Here is a 15,799-nt window from a genome sequence, read left to right on the forward strand (position 1 = left end):
CGAAGTACTGTTAAGGTAAGCAAAGTACTTTCAAGGTATGCTATGTATTGTTACGGTACTCTTAGTACTATTAAGGTAAGCAAAGTACTTTCAAGGTAAGCTATGTATTTGCATGATACTCTTCAATGTAAGCATTGTACCATCAAGGTAACCTTATTACTGTCAATGTAAGCATAGTACTTTCAGGATAAGCTTAGTATTGTCAAGGTAAGCATAGTACCATCAAACTGACCTCCACAATCTCAAGGTAAGCAAAGTACTGTCAAGGTAAGCATAGTACTCTCAAGGTAAGCAGAGTACTTTCATAATAAACTTAGTACTGTTAAGGTAAGCAAAGTACTTTCACGGTAAGCATATTACTTTCATAATATACTTAGTACTGTCAAGGTAAGCATCGTACTCTCAAGGTAAGCATAGTACTTTAATAATAAACTTAGTACTGTTAAGGTAAGCAAAGTACTTTCAAGGTAAGCTATGTATTGTCACAGTACTCTTAGTACTGTCAAGGTAAGCAAAGTACTGTTGAGGTAAGCATAGTACTCTCAAGGTAAGCATATTGCTGCCAGGATAAGCATAGTACTATAAGGATAATCTTAGTACTGTTAGGATAAGCATAGTATTGTCAAGGTAAGCTCAGTACTTTCAAGTTAGCTTAGCACTGTCACTGTATGCTTAGTATTGTCAAGGTAAGCTTAGTACTGTCATAGTAAACATAGGTCTGTTACCTCTGATCTGAACATCTTGCCATGCGTTGCTATTTTGATCTGAAGGTCTAACCGTGTCTTGTAGGAGGCAACTGGGGAGGAAGAAACTTGGCACAAGGATGTGAGATATTTCAAGGTGTTCGATCCAAATGGTGAGTAAATGGTATTGTTGTAGGCACAAGTCCGTGATAGCCCCAGATGTCTGGTGCAAGTATTAAGGGAGATACCCACAGGTGTACTGACTGACAGGTTTACTCCTAGATATATCAACTAAGTTTGGTTGGATTGTTGTTTAATACCACTTTTGACAAGCATGATTTGCTGAAGGCCAATTCTAACTCACATCTTCATGGGTATGTGAACTAAAGCACAATAATGCAACATGTGTGATAAACCAGGCCCTGATTTCTAGAAACAAACTTAAGTCTGAGTTTCAACTTAAGTTAGAGTTTTTACTCAAATTTGAAAAAATGCATTTCACATAATGAACTGAAATCGATATTAAACTCAAACATAGTAGACAATTTGAGTTTGGTGGATAGATTACTTAAGTTGTTTGGGCTTTTTCATTTAAAAAATGCAGTTTCAAAAATTCAGCTGTTTCAAATTGTCCAACTCAGTTTGAAATTTGAGTAAAAACTTAAGTTTGTTTCGAGAAATCAGGGCCTGGAGCCATGGTAACATCAATATAAGACTTAAGTCCATGTACTCTCATTTACTGTGCTTTATTTCTGTTTCAGGTACTAATGTCAGTGCTTTCTACTTTGACCCTGTTGCAAGACCAGCTGAGAAGGATACTGAAGCGTTGATGATGATGGGGCGAGGTGTGTTGCCCATAGCAGCAGTATCAGCATTTGTTTGGATGTTATAATGTTGGCATGCCTTAACTTCACTTAGGGGGCGGTAGGGGAGCCAAGTGGTTAAAGCGTTCGCTCATCACGCTGATGACACGGGTTCGATTCCCCACATGGGTACAATGTGTGAAGCCCATTTCTGGAGTCTCCCACCATGATATTACTGAAATATTGCTAAAAGCATCGCAAAATTAAACTCACTCACTCACTCTCTATGTTCACTTGGTCAGAGCAGCAGTATCAGCATGTAGTGGGATATTATAATGTTAGTGTAGCAGGGCGTGGAGCCTTCCCATAGATGGCATCCTTACCATAGATGGCATCCTTACCATGTCAGCTTGACACTGTTAACCTCTTTGGTCATGTGGACTGACTTTGGATAAGAAGGTCCAAATGCCAGCATGGGACTGGGAAATGGGACTAGTTTAGCATGGTTTATGTTCATTTGGTCAGAGCAGCAGCAGCTTTTACTGGGATGTTATACTTGGTCGGAGCTTGTAATTCAGAGAGTGAACTCAGTTGCGAAAGAAGTGCCCAGCATACCCATACTGATTGTAGTTGACCCATAAATGGGGATGGCAGTTGATGATAGACTTACTTACCTCTGCCTTATTTCTGTGAAATAACCAACTAGAGTGTAGACAGTCACTCACTTCCTTAACATTATGTTTTCGAAAGGAGTGCCCGTAGATTCAAAACAATGCTTTAACCAATCAAAATTCGTCCACAGATGCATATTGAAAGCTTCTGTATAGAAATCAACTGTATAACCAGATTTCATAACTCCAATGTTATAAAAAAAATAATTTCAGTATTACCTTTCACATAGTAACTTTGATACAGCAAGCTTCCCACAATGCACTGGGCAGAAGTAGTAGCAGGTTCGTAATGAGATGACCTATAATGTTGGACCCCTGAAGATCTGGGTTAGAATTGGTCTTTAGCAACCTGTACTTTTTGTAAGAGGCAACTAACGGGATCGGGTGGTCAGACTCACTGACTTGGTAGATCGATGCTCATAATGTTGATCACTGAATTGTCTGGTCCAGCCTCGATTATTTACCAACAACCAGCATACAACTGGAATATTGCTGCTTGGAGCATTAAAGAACAAACAAACAAACCTATGATATTGCCATTAAGCCTTGAAGACCTCTTTTGAAGCAGATGGGATGTAGTAATAAAATTCTGCTCCCTTTTTAACAGAGAGTAAACATCTGACAACTGGGTTATCATCAAAAAAGTTTATATGAGGCACATCCATCAATTGAAAGGCTCTTAAAGTAGCTTTTGATTGCACAAAGAACACCATGGTATGTCACAAAATTGACCTTTAAATGAAATGTTTCTTCAAAATCCCTTAATTTCCATCAACATTCATGAAATCTGATATTCTGCTAATGCCTCCGCAAACCATGAGGATTTAAATACTGGATTATTGACAACCAAGATATTATTTTTCCTTATCCTGACTCATGCTCTTTTGCTTGTCTTCTTCTTCTTGCGAACATAGTGGAAACACTTGTATCTCCTTAATTGAAGCTCCCTTCAATGTAAAATCACTAATCAGTACTCACCACGAGTTGCTCCCCTTTGATCCCTTTTGGCGGGAAAGGTGTCGCCACCTCATACCTCGTGCTTCACTCTCTCCTTCTTCGCCCAGTGAGCAGGATGTGAGAGCGCCTGTGTCTCCTTACACAACATATCCTTTGATTTTTCTTAGTTTTTTACCTCCTATAGTGTACTATAGAGGTATAGCTAGTATCCTTCAGCAATTTGTATTGATTATTTATCGTATTTCTACTGTTTATTCACGTGTATTCGTGATTGTTCAGCTAGTATTACGTTGATGAAAATCTGTACTATTTGTAGATTACGTTTTTTCTGCCTCAGATCCGCATGTAATATGCCCTAGTTGTTCTACGCCGTGTGCGTTTGATTCACGTTGCAGTTATTGCATTAATTTATCTAATTCTGCATTTAATAAATACTATCTTTGCGTCTTAAGACGTGCTGCAGATAGGTCACGCAAACAAGGGCTAAATATGGCTGATACTCCAGATACTCCATCTAGTCAGCTGCTGGCGATCGACCCCCTACCGTCTGGTGTTCTGCTAGAGACCCCATCGGAAGAGGGACGTGGGATGCAGTCCGTCACCTCTAAGAAGCGGCCGGCCTCCCCAGACATCCCGTCATCGCAGATAAAGTCCAAGAGGGCCTCGACGTCTTCTCAACGCAGACTTCGTACCCCCAGGGCAGCGTCGACATCCAAAGGGAAGTCTACGAAGACAGCGAGAACTTTCTCAGCCGAGATCGTTCCAGCCGAAGAAAGGGGCCTCTACGATGACCAGCCGATTATCATCCCCGACATACGGCACAAGAAGCGGCCGGTGTCAGCGACAGTGACTTCAGCAGAGATCTTCATGCAGCCTGATGCCTCTACACCGATGTCAGACGTTATTGCTGTGGACCCCATCATTAACACCGCAGAGAAGGCGCAGACAACATCGTCGCAGACCATCCCTGATGACCTGATGCAGCAAATTATGACGATGATGGAAGACCGATATAGACTGCAGAAGCAAGGACCGAGCCTTCGCGAAGGCTCCAACGTAGACAGCACCCCAGAGGCACCCCCCGTCAACGTAGCAGCCAAGACGATGTCACCTTCGCGAAGGAAGGCACGGACCACCTCCACGAAGGACCTAGATGTACAGCCTTCGCGAAGGCGGGATAGATCTTCACCCTCGTCATCTTCATCCCAAGATGTGGACTCGGACCATCAGACATCACGAAAGCCTTCGCGAAGGTCTTATCGTAAATCCCCCGGACCGGACGCAGAGGAAGCTTCGCGAAGGCATTCGCGAAGGCCAGCTGAATCCAGATCTTCATCATCTAGAAGGACATAGAGGGACTACACAAGAGCTTCGCGAAGCTATCAACGTTCTCCTCACAGGTCACCGAGAAGATCAACCCATAGACGTAGATCACCTAGACGATCGCCTCTTCGTTCATCACCACGTAGATCACCTTACAGATCACCATACAGAGCTGCACAAGCATCGCCGGACGTAGAGACAGAAGCACGCAGTCCAGAACAGCACCAACCTCTCATCAATGATGATGGTATAGAGGATGATGGAGGAGTTATTTTCTCCGATGCTGAGATACGGTATTGGATGGTCAATAACCTAGATCTCTCATCACCATCTAAAAATGGCAATGTGGCGCAGACATATCTGATGAAAGAAGACGATGCAGATGCTATCACACTACCACCGATCGACCCGATTGCAGCAGTTCCACAGAATCTAGATGCAGCATTCCACAAAGCCACGAAAGTTCAGACACCACATCTACCAAACTTTCATGCCAAGAAGTTCTCCACGCATAACATGGACCGCTTCTTCAAAGCTCAGGACATCGATGAGAACTATAAGTTGATCAACGATGTCAAGTACAAGAATTACAAGATTGATGATCGCAAGTTAGTCCAGATAGAAACCATGACGGGACGTATGTTTTTTGGTTTAAATAGATCTAGAACGATCAATGAGACTCTTATCACCAGATTTCGTGATACGACTTCTGAGGATGATAGAATGATTTATTCTGCCTTACTTATGCAAAAGAAAGACCAGCAGTTCCTAACAGATCATCTTACATCTATTTCAGCAGCACTGACCTTAGCTCGTCGTCAAGGCCTCCTCGCTTCCTGTAACTGGGGTGAGAACTTTACAGCCCCACTGTATACAGCCCCGTGGTCTTCAACATCCATCTTTAATGGAGAAATAGACAAAGTTTCCAAGGAAGTCACTAAGGATTCCAGAGAAGTCCTGATGATTAAATCGATGGACACACTAGCCAGTGTCATCCGACAGACCTCTCAAAGATACTCAGGAAGATCTAAATTCACGGGCCTACAGAGAGCACGAGACAGGAAGATAGCCAGCTCTAGAGGAAAAGATTCTTTTCGTCGCCCATTCGGCAACTATAGAGGAGGTTCAGGAAGAGGCAGGACACCCAGAGGTTCCCGCAACTATAAACGCTGAAAGACAGGTTCGGGAACGACTGGAGTCTTCCACCCCCAGCCGTTCCAGAACAACCATCTCAAGTGGGTGGACGCCTCCAACTTTACTGGGAAAACTGGGGAATATTACAAGACCCTTATGTCTCCAACATTCTTCGTCACGGATTTCGTATCCCACTAAAGGCCAAGCCTCCGCTGACAGTCAACCCTCACAAGTTCGACGTACAGGCACAACAACTACCGAAGTTAAGAGAGGCTGTTACATCACTCTTAATAAAGCAGGCCATAGAAGTACTAGACCAAGACAACATAGAACCAGGTTTCTACTCCCCAGTTCTTTTTCAGAAGAAGTCCTCCTTGGGGTACATATAAGCATTAAAATGTCCATTTTAAATCCTACGACAGTTGTAACTATATTTTTAATAAAATATTTACAAAACAAAAAACTCGTTTTGTCTTGTGAGACCACCCCTACAGGGCCCCACCGGACCAACACAGCCAAGAGCAGGTAACTCTCGCCGTCTACCTCGTACCTCACTTTTCATGCTGTCGTTCTGTTGAATAGACGTGCGTGGTGTTCGTTTCGAGTTTGCTCTCCTACCGATACGATGAGTGTAAAAGAGTCTCAATCTGTATGTATGGTTCCTTTCTCTACGCACGGGCGTTAGATGGACGTCATATGTGGATATTTTCATTCATCTTTTGTTGTAACTTTGCCGTGGGTTCTCTGTTTTCCAGCCATGTGGCAGGCAAAATGGCGGACCGCGCGATCGTGGTTTCCTTGCTATATGTTCTTGGTAGCTTGTAGTAGGGAGTTCATATATTATGTTTGCATATTATATGGTAGGCTTGCCTAAATTCTCTTTCTTTCAGCGAATTTGTGGTAAGTCGTTGTTGAGTAATTTTGATAGTGTTCGTTTCAGTATCACTCAACTTTACTCTATCACTAGTACACGCGAGGGGTGGCTAGCCTTTTTTCTGCTTTGCATTGTATGTTTAGTATTTAAATGGCTGTAGCTTGTAGCATTTATATATCGCCCGTCGGCGGATTATTCTTGCTATTACTTGTGTTTATGTGTTTGCTGCTTCACAGTTCCTGCTAGTAACACTGGCGTGGTTCTGTTTGTTGCAGTTTACACCCTGTGCGTTGTGCCATGCACTACCGCCACAGGATGGTTATAAAGTGTGCCTCCGGTGTTTAGCCGTGGACGCCTCGACGACGATCAAGGATGCTCATAATAAACGCCTTTGCGCTAGCGTCAATATTACTGTTACATTATGTTGTATTATGTACATATTTCATACGTTACACACAGCGTGGCTCATAGGCCGAGGTTGTGTTTTTGTCTGGGTTTCTGCGCCTCGCACGCGCATTCTTTCCGACACGCAGATTTTATGTTTTCACTAATCTGCTTCAGGCGGGGATAATATTTGATAAAAGGTTTCTAAGGAAATCCCTTTATCGTTTCCCCGCAAACAATGTTGCTGACTTAAATATGACTCAATTTGCTTCACTATTGCAGCAACATATTCTTCAACATAATGTCAATTCGATGATTGATAGCTAGCGATGTCCGGCTCCGTAAGGAGCTTCGGCTCGCAAAGTGTTGATCTCGAAGGTAAGTTCACCAGGTGTCGTCTGTGGTGAAATTCCGCCCGATTGACACGGTGCTGTCTGGGTTCCAAAAGGAGCTCAGCACGCCTGTCGTCGGGGTGGATCGGACGCATCTGGGGGTTGGCTGCGGCCCGAGCTCTGGCTCGGGGAGAACGCGCCTCCTCCCAGGCAGCTTGATCCTGGCTTCGGCTCTGGTGATGGTGTGCCGGCACCTTGTGGCGACCTAGCTTCGGGCTCAGGTTCGATCACGGGCGCCTGGCGCCGGCGATGCAGGTTTTGCCCTGTCTTCGCCTGGTGCCCTGACTGGCGGTCGCCTAGGCGCAGACCAGCTTCGGGGACACCTCGCGCCTTCGGCACCTTGTGGCGACCTAGCTTCGGGCTCAGGTTCGTCACGAGCCTGGCGCCGGCGATGCAGGTTTAAGCCCTGCAGGTTTTGCCCTGGTGCCCTGACTGGCGGTCGCCTGGCGCCGACCAGCTTCGAGGGGACACCTCGGCGCCCGTGGTCAGTCGGGGTTGCCGGGAAACCTGTATAGCGGCAGGTTCCTCTCGGCGCCCGGTCTGGAGTTCCACTGAGCTGCCGATCACCTCGGCGCTCCAAAGTCTACCTGTGTCCACCAGGGGCAACCTGCATTGCCAGGCTACTCCCTTGTGTCACCGGGACTGCAGATCGGACTAGCATCGACCTGGGCCCGGCCCGGATGCGAAGGCAGATCCCGGCGCTGTTAGCTCAGGTCTCGGCCTGATGTCTATCGATGCCCTGGCCAGCGGCCGTTGAGTGTGACGAGCTGCCGATCACCTCGGACGCCGAGGTCTACCCGTGCACTTACACACCAGGGGAGCCCTGCATTGTCAGGCCACTCCCATGTGTTGGGGATCGGGTTCGATCTCGAACCGCCGACCGAGCACTGACGATACATACATGTGTATGTATGGGTATTTATATAGCGCTATAGGCTATGTTTGACTATACGCTCAGTGCGCTTTGGAGAGTACTTGGGGAAACCTGATTTATCAGGCTACTCCCTACGTGTCTCGGGATCGGGGTTCGGTCTAGAACAGCTGAGCTTCGGCTCTGCGGATTCTCTGAACCCGTGGGTAGCGCCGACCCAGGCTTCGGCACTGGTAGGGCGCAGATTCCCGACAACGGTAGTTCAGGTCTCGGGCCCGGTAGTTCAGGTCTCGGCCTGATGTCTATCGGCGTATTGACCTAGATGCCATTGAGTGTGCGGGTGTGACTGTCACCTCGCCCGCTCCGAGGTCTGTCTGAGTGCTTGTGAAACCTTGATTGTCAGGTTTCTCACATGTGCCTCGAATCGGGGTTCAGGCTCATTACAGTGGACAAGTCGATTTGAGCTTCGGCTCATTTCGCTACTTTGAACTTACCACTAAGTAGGTTCGTCCCTGAGGGCAAGTGCGAGATAGAATCGCGGCTGTGTTGCCTCAGGTGTTGTCCATGTCGACTACCCGAACCGTTGGAGTTCGCCTCCCGGAGGGAAGCCTGCTTCCAGCACGGCATCCGGGACAAGGCCTCACACTCTACCGTCAGTCTGCCGTTGTTTCCCCTTCACAGCTCAACGCTGTATGCTCCACTCGGCGCATCTCTCAGCGCTGCTGAGGGAGCTGGTGGAAAGGGGAGAGAGCGCCGGTGGAATTTTTTCGTCGGCGACTCTGGGCGGTATCTGACGGGGGCAACTCTCATCTGGCTAGGGACTGCTTTGTAGCTGTGCCAGTCAAATGATGAGGGCGGTTATGGGCATATACGCCCGGGACAGTTTCGAGGAATACGGAAGTCTGTTGAGCTTCTCGTTACTTCCTCAGGTGCCCAGGCATCGGCAAACGTTAAGTTGCCGACTGCTGGGGTTACTATATTCTGCCGCAAACACCGGCGGAGCGACACACTCCTGTGTCGGCTTCCCGGAGGCGGCGACAATACTCCGTGCCGAGATCCAGTCTTTGCTGGGGTAGGCAACCAGTAATGGTGGTTTCCAATGGTCAGGAATATGTGGGGTTTGACTCCACTTATTTCATAGTTGCCATTACGAACGGAATGTTCAGACCCATTCTCATCTGAGAGCTGAACAAGTTTATAGAGGTACTGTCCTTCAAGATGGAGACACCGCGCTCGGTGATCTCATCTGCCGAGACAGGGGATTGGCGCACGTCAATCGACCTCGAGGTCGCGTACCTCCTTGTTCCATTGCACCCTGATTTCAAGATTTACCTTCGGTTTCTTGTTTGACGGGACGTGCTACCAGTTTCGTGTGTGCTCTCCTTAGGCTACATTACGGTGCCAAGGGTGTTCACCAAATTGAGGTTTATTACAGCTCAGATAGCCAGATCGCAGTGCCGGTGTTGTCACCCGTACATAGGCGACTGACTCATCGTGGTTTCAGATAACTGTTGAGTCTGGGGACCTCACGATCAGTTACGAAACTGGGCGGAATTGTCAACCTCACGCAGTCAGATGGACAGACGTCAGGCGTCTCTCCGAGGGTCCCCACCCCTGGAGACACCGTCGCTCTCAGTCCAGCCAGATACATCCCTACCGGGTTAGGGCGATGTTCTGGGTGACCTGCAGCCTCTTGAGACGAAGTCACAACCTGCACATCAATGTGCTGGATTTGACAGCAGTCAGGTTGGTGTTCGATCCCGCACGCCGGGATTCGAATTACCTCTTCGGCCAGACATTCTCACTCTGCACGGGGCGCCACACCCGAATCCTCGGATTCACTGGGTGGCTTGGCCTCTGTCGGGTATAACACACGGAATTCCTGCAACCGTTGCAGACACAATTCTGCCTGGGATTCGACACCCGTTCAGTGTGTTGATAGGTGGGGCGCGCTGGTGTGCAGATAGGGGGATTTCATAATCCCTATTCTGCGGACTTAGTTCGGATATTGGAGTTACTATAACCTCGTTTTGGTTGAGAGCCTTATGACCTCCACCATTGCCGGGTACTCCATGGCTATTTCCACGTTTCACACCTCGTTCGATGGTGCTCTGCCTAGAGCAGCATCCTCTCGTACATCGCGTCGTAGCTGGCATGAGCAGGGGTTCGACCGCCTCGTCGGCGACCCAGCCCACCTTAAAATTGCCACTTATTCACAAATGGCTGTCTGGCCCTAATTTTTCAAGTATATCGTCTCTCTCACTTCACTTGTTGACGTGGAAGACGACTTTACTTGTTGTGGTGAACTCTGGTAGAAGGGTCGGGTACATCCATGCGATTCCCACTGACCCGACACTGACAGTATTTTATACTGATCATGTCCGTATTCGACTCCCGGATACCTACCACTCTCAGTGCGATATTGCTTTCCACGTGACTGCTCATATCGCACTTCCACCCCTTACCCAGCCTTCCGCACTGGGGACCAATCTTTCGATTGCTCACCCGTGCCTGTCCGCGAACGAGACGAACAAAGGGATCCGTACGGGTACCCATGTGTGCTGTTTGGTGGCGGGAAGACTGGGGAGTCTGCTAGCAAGCGCACTTTATCTCGTTGGCTTGTTTCCGTAATTGTATGGTTACAATGATACGGTTTACCTCCCCCCGAGGGGTTGAAGGCAGACTGGGTAGGGCAGATGCCGCTTTGTTGACAATACACAGCGGCACTGCTCAATGAAGAGATCGGTTCTGTCGCTCTTTGGAGCCAGCAGAACGCCTTCATTCGCCATTACCAACTTGACACGCATTCTAAGGATCGTGCTCGGTTAGGTCTTTCGGTTCTCTCCAGTGGAGAGTGACCTGCCACCCTGACCAAGTTAGTAACTGGTCATTGGTATCGGTTCTGTGTTCAATGTCGATATATTTCATATCACTACATCGTATTAACCTTACCATCCTTTCGGGTTGGGTCGGGTTTGGGTGTACATACGTCCCTTACGTCCCCTTCGAGAGGGCGAGGTCCGTTTTGAACGCTTTAACCAGTCATATGCTATTAACCCGTCTTGCGACGGAATTGGGTGCGAACACCCCACGGGGCACTGTTTGGTATGCCTCTCTTCGAGCCGCATGTCACGTGACCAGGTTAGTGTAATGGTGAGCCAACACATGTTCGGCTACGCTTTTCGCTATTCAGGGGATTTTTGTACGCTTACAGTTTTTCCCTCTTCCCGAGCCTTCGGTATTTGGGAGTCTGTGTTAATCAGCTTTGTGGGATGGTGGCCTACACTTACCCTCCTCACGCCGAGAGTGTTTGGTGGGGGTGTTTTTCACTCGTACAATGCATGGCGTTTGTACTCGTTCGATTTCCTCAGAAAGTTTTAGCGAGGCTAATAATTTCTCTGGGTTTTATCGAGGTCCCGGCTAGCCCTCTTCCAAACAGGGGCTGCATTCGAGCATTAGTTTGCAGTACTTATTAGCTCGACTCCTGGGTTATTGGCTTTGTAGCGTTTAAATTTTTACGCTTTCCCTACCCTTATACCTCTCGCCACGATTGTCTGGCTGGGGCTATATTAGGGTTGGGAGTTGTTCGACATGTCCCCATACATTCCTTCCATTGTAATGGTTGGGGGCGGGGTTTTATGTCATTGATATTGAGCCAATTGACATATAAGCTTGGGCTCTCTAGTTCCCGCCCCCGTCTGATTGACATCAGCGGTCAGGTGGCTCGGTGTTTTCTATTTCCGTATCGGTTGTAGATTTCACTCCACCACGGGTTTAGTTGTTGCCAGACAGAATGCCACTCCGTCTCAAATATCTTTGGGAGTCTGTCATATGCTTATATGTACCCCAAGGAGGACTTCTTCTGAAAAGAATTATACAAACCTGTAGAGGTTATGAATTCTTTGAAGAAAGTCCTCCTTGGGGTAAAACCACCCGCCTCCCTCATTCTGTCTGACACGTTCAGCATGAAAAGTGAGGTCACGAGGTAGACGGCGAGAGTTACCTGCTCTTGGCTGTGTTGTTGGTCGGTGGGGCCCTGTAGACAAAAGCGAGTGGTCTCACAAGACAAAACGAGATTTAAAATGGACATTTTTGTTTTGTAAATATTTTATTAAAAATATAGTTACAACTGTCGTAGGCCTTTTAAAATGGACATTTTAATGCTTATATGATTACCCCATGGACTAAGGAGGACTTTCTTCAAAGCCAGGAAATAATTCATAACCTCTACAGGTTTGTATCATCAGCCCCTGGCTTTTAAGGATAACAACCGATTATCACCTATCTTCATCATCAACAGTCGTTTTACCTTGACGACGGGATACAAGTAGATCAAGATCCACAGCATCTCAAACTACAGTTAAATTACATCATAAAGCTACTAACACAGCTAGGATGGTTAGTAAACTTACTCAAGTCGGACCTAGTACCGTCACAAGACCTACAGTTCCTAGGCATTCGATTTATCACAAATCTCAACCGTATCGTCGTACCAGAAGACCGTTGGATCAAGATCCAACAGACCATTACCACCACTTCGACAATGGCAGAGCCTCCTAGGTCTCCTCACATCAGCCCAAGACATGACAGTCAGAGGCAGGTTACAGTTACGCCCCTTACAGGTCTTCATCAATGCACATCTCGACGATTTACAGCCATTCAGTCTACCGAAACATCTCAGACCTCATCTACTATGGTGGACAAAGAAATCGAATGTCTGCGAAGGGATTTGTTTAGCAGAGCAGGAATTCAAAACCCATCTATATGTGGACGCGTCACTTCAAGGTTGGGGAGCTCATCTCGCCTACCAAACGACATCGGGAATATGGAATCAACAAGAAAGCAAACTCCACATAAACAACTTAGAGATGAAAGCTGTAATCAACGCCATTCTACATTGGAGCACATTTCTACAAAATGCGCACCTGATGATTCATACAGACAATTCTACAGTGGCGTTTCTATAAAAAACAAGCAAGGCTCAACGAGATCACTGAACCTTTTGAATCTAAGCTTTCAACTATTTGATCTAACCCACGATCTAAATCTACAGATCAGAGCAGTTCACATTCCCGGAGCCAAGAATGTACTAGCAGACGCGCTATCTCGGCCTCATCTACCATCACCGACAGAGTGGATGCTCAATATGGAAATATTTGCTCAGATAATCAAGCCGTTAGTAGCCGCTAATAGATCTATCGCCACAAGATTCAACAATCAGCTACCGACATTCGTGTCACCAATCCCAGATCCACAAGCTTGGGAAACGGACGCTCTAAGTATATCATGGGAAGGCCTCAACGCGTATGCGTTTCCGCCGCCAGCAATAATACCTCAAGTATTACAGAAAATCAAACAAACACAGAGTCTACAACTCACTTTGGTCGAGCCCTACTGGCCAGCCAGAGTATGGTTTCCCAGTCTAATTCAAGGAATCGGTCAACCAGTATTAGAGCTACCCAAGCGCTCAAACCTGTTAATACATCCACACACAAAACAAGTGCACGGAAACCCAGAAGTTTACCAACTTCACGTATGGACTGTATACAAATGTGTTTAAACAAGAGAGGATATTCTGCCAGGGCGGCAAAAGCGGTCACGCTTGCCTTATGACACTCAACTCGTAACTTGTACGACGACAAGTGGCACAGTTTCGAAAATTATGCAGCTAATAAAGGATTTACAGCGAGGGATGCTTCACATCCTCAAGTGGCAGACTATTTGTGTTAACTGCGCAAAACAAACATTTAAGAGGTTCGGACGATATCAACATATCTTGCCAGCTTAGCTCTGTGATTACTATGAGAACGGGTGTCAAGCTGACAAAATCTCCAGAGTTACTGGCCTTACTACGTGCTTTCGATTGGAGGACCAAAAGCGGAAGTTCCACGTCCCAGCTTGGGATCTGAATATAGTGTTACAACACCTCACAAGTGAGGCTTATGAACCCTTGGAATCGACAAACTTTGAATTTCTCTCACAGAAAACTCTATTTCTGCTATCTCTAGCCACGGCAGCAAGAATATCTGAAATTCACGCTCTGGATTACGAAAGGATACAGTTTGATGACAATCAAAACATAGAGCACCTCGGATTAAGATGGGATTTCATCGCTAAAAATCAACTACCAGGTCAACCAGACAGGTTATTCCATGTACCAGCGCTATCCTCCATTCTTGGATCACAAGATACACAAGACTTGTCACTGTGTCCAGTCAGAGCTCTCAAAGTTTACCTACGACGATCCAAAACAAGGTGAAGATTTCTCAAAAGATTATTCATCCCTTATCGCCAACGAATCAAACAGAAGTCCGGCGTACTACCATATCTATTTGGATAAGGACTGTCATACTTCTCGGCATACAAGGCAACAGGCTTGGACCCACCAACAGCATCAAATCCATGAGATTAGGGCACTGGCTTCCCCTCGCCCTGCACGGTAACTGTTCATTGAACACTATTATGGAAGGATGCTTTTGGAAATCGAACATGGTGTTTGCGAATCACTACTTGAGAGATATCACCACAGAAGATGTCTCTGGCATTCACCATTTTCGCCCTTTGGTCCTCAGCTCAACAGCTGACAGTCCCTCGTAGGCGTTAAAATATTACAATCACAAAGTTAATATGTATTATATACATAATTTAGTTAGCTTATAACTCTGAGGAGTTCTAGAGCTATGTATATATATTCAGCTTAGGTCTTTCACCCCTAAGTATATATGGACATTATATTTAGTTGTACAGCGACTCTATCAGAGTCTCTTATGTATATATAATTTATGTAATGGGGTTTTTCAATATATATCAATGTAATACACAATTATGGCATTATAAAACCTATGGTTATATACAGGAAATATCCTAAGTCTATGCCTTCATGAAGTTCCCATACCAGTTATTACAGTTATATTTATACAAAATCACTAATTATAAATCCAAAGTATTCTGTTACTCCCTCCTCCGTTCCGTAGGATTCTAGAAGCAAAAGAGCATGAGTCAGGATAAGGAAAAATATGTAATTTTTAGAATAAAATTGATATTTTATACTTATCCTGACTCATGAGGTCAGCCCTCCCATCCTCCCCACATAACACTTTGGATTTCCCTGTAAATTCAAGTGTTGGGCTCGCAAAATCAGGAGAGAGTGAAGCACGAGGTATGAGGTGGCGACACCTTTCCCATCAAAGGGGAGCAACTCGTGGTGAGTACTGATTAGTGATTTTACATTGAAGGGAGCTTCAATTAAGGAGATACAAGTGTTTCCACTATGTTCGCAAGAAGAAGAAGACAAGCAAAAGAGCATGAGTCAGGATAAGTATAAAATATCAATTTTATTCTAAAAATTACATATTGTTATAAAACACAGGTTCTGTAATGAAGTCTTCAAATGATTGTGTAGAAATTGTACAAGAGTATTCGTGAAGTGCTAACAGACATTTTTTCCAGAAGGTATTTGTGATTTTGTCACTACATGTTTTCGGAAAGACAGAACCGAAAGTAGAACTATTCATGCAGTCTGGAATAGAACTGAAAGCAAAGATTTCCATTTTGGAACAGTTTCAACATTAAATATACACCTGACCCATCTTAATTTGAGGGCTCCAATGAATTTGTGAATATCAACCTCAACTGGGCAGAGATATTCTTAAAACCAATAAAGACAACACCAGACAGAAAGCTTAGGTGGTTTCAGTTAAGAATACT

At 45.9% G+C, this 15,799-nt stretch overlaps 1 protein-coding gene across 1 annotated transcript in view; it reads left to right on the top strand.

The window, feature by feature from the left end:
- LOC124266842 (probable cytosolic oligopeptidase A) overlaps positions 1-15,799 on the top strand; it is a 55,287-nt gene that overhangs the window by 31,069 nt on the left and 8,419 nt on the right. The window contains 2 exon segments of the mRNA XM_046701651.1: positions 790-856; positions 1,445-1,528. Coding sequence (XP_046557607.1) covers positions 790-856; positions 1,445-1,528 — 151 coding nt within the window.

This window comes from Haliotis rubra, unplaced genomic scaffold (assembly GCF_003918875.1).
Source record: "Haliotis rubra isolate DU_JTF1 unplaced genomic scaffold, ASM391887v1 Scf1281, whole genome shotgun sequence".
NCBI lineage: Eukaryota > Metazoa > Mollusca > Gastropoda > Lepetellida > Haliotidae > Haliotis > Haliotis rubra.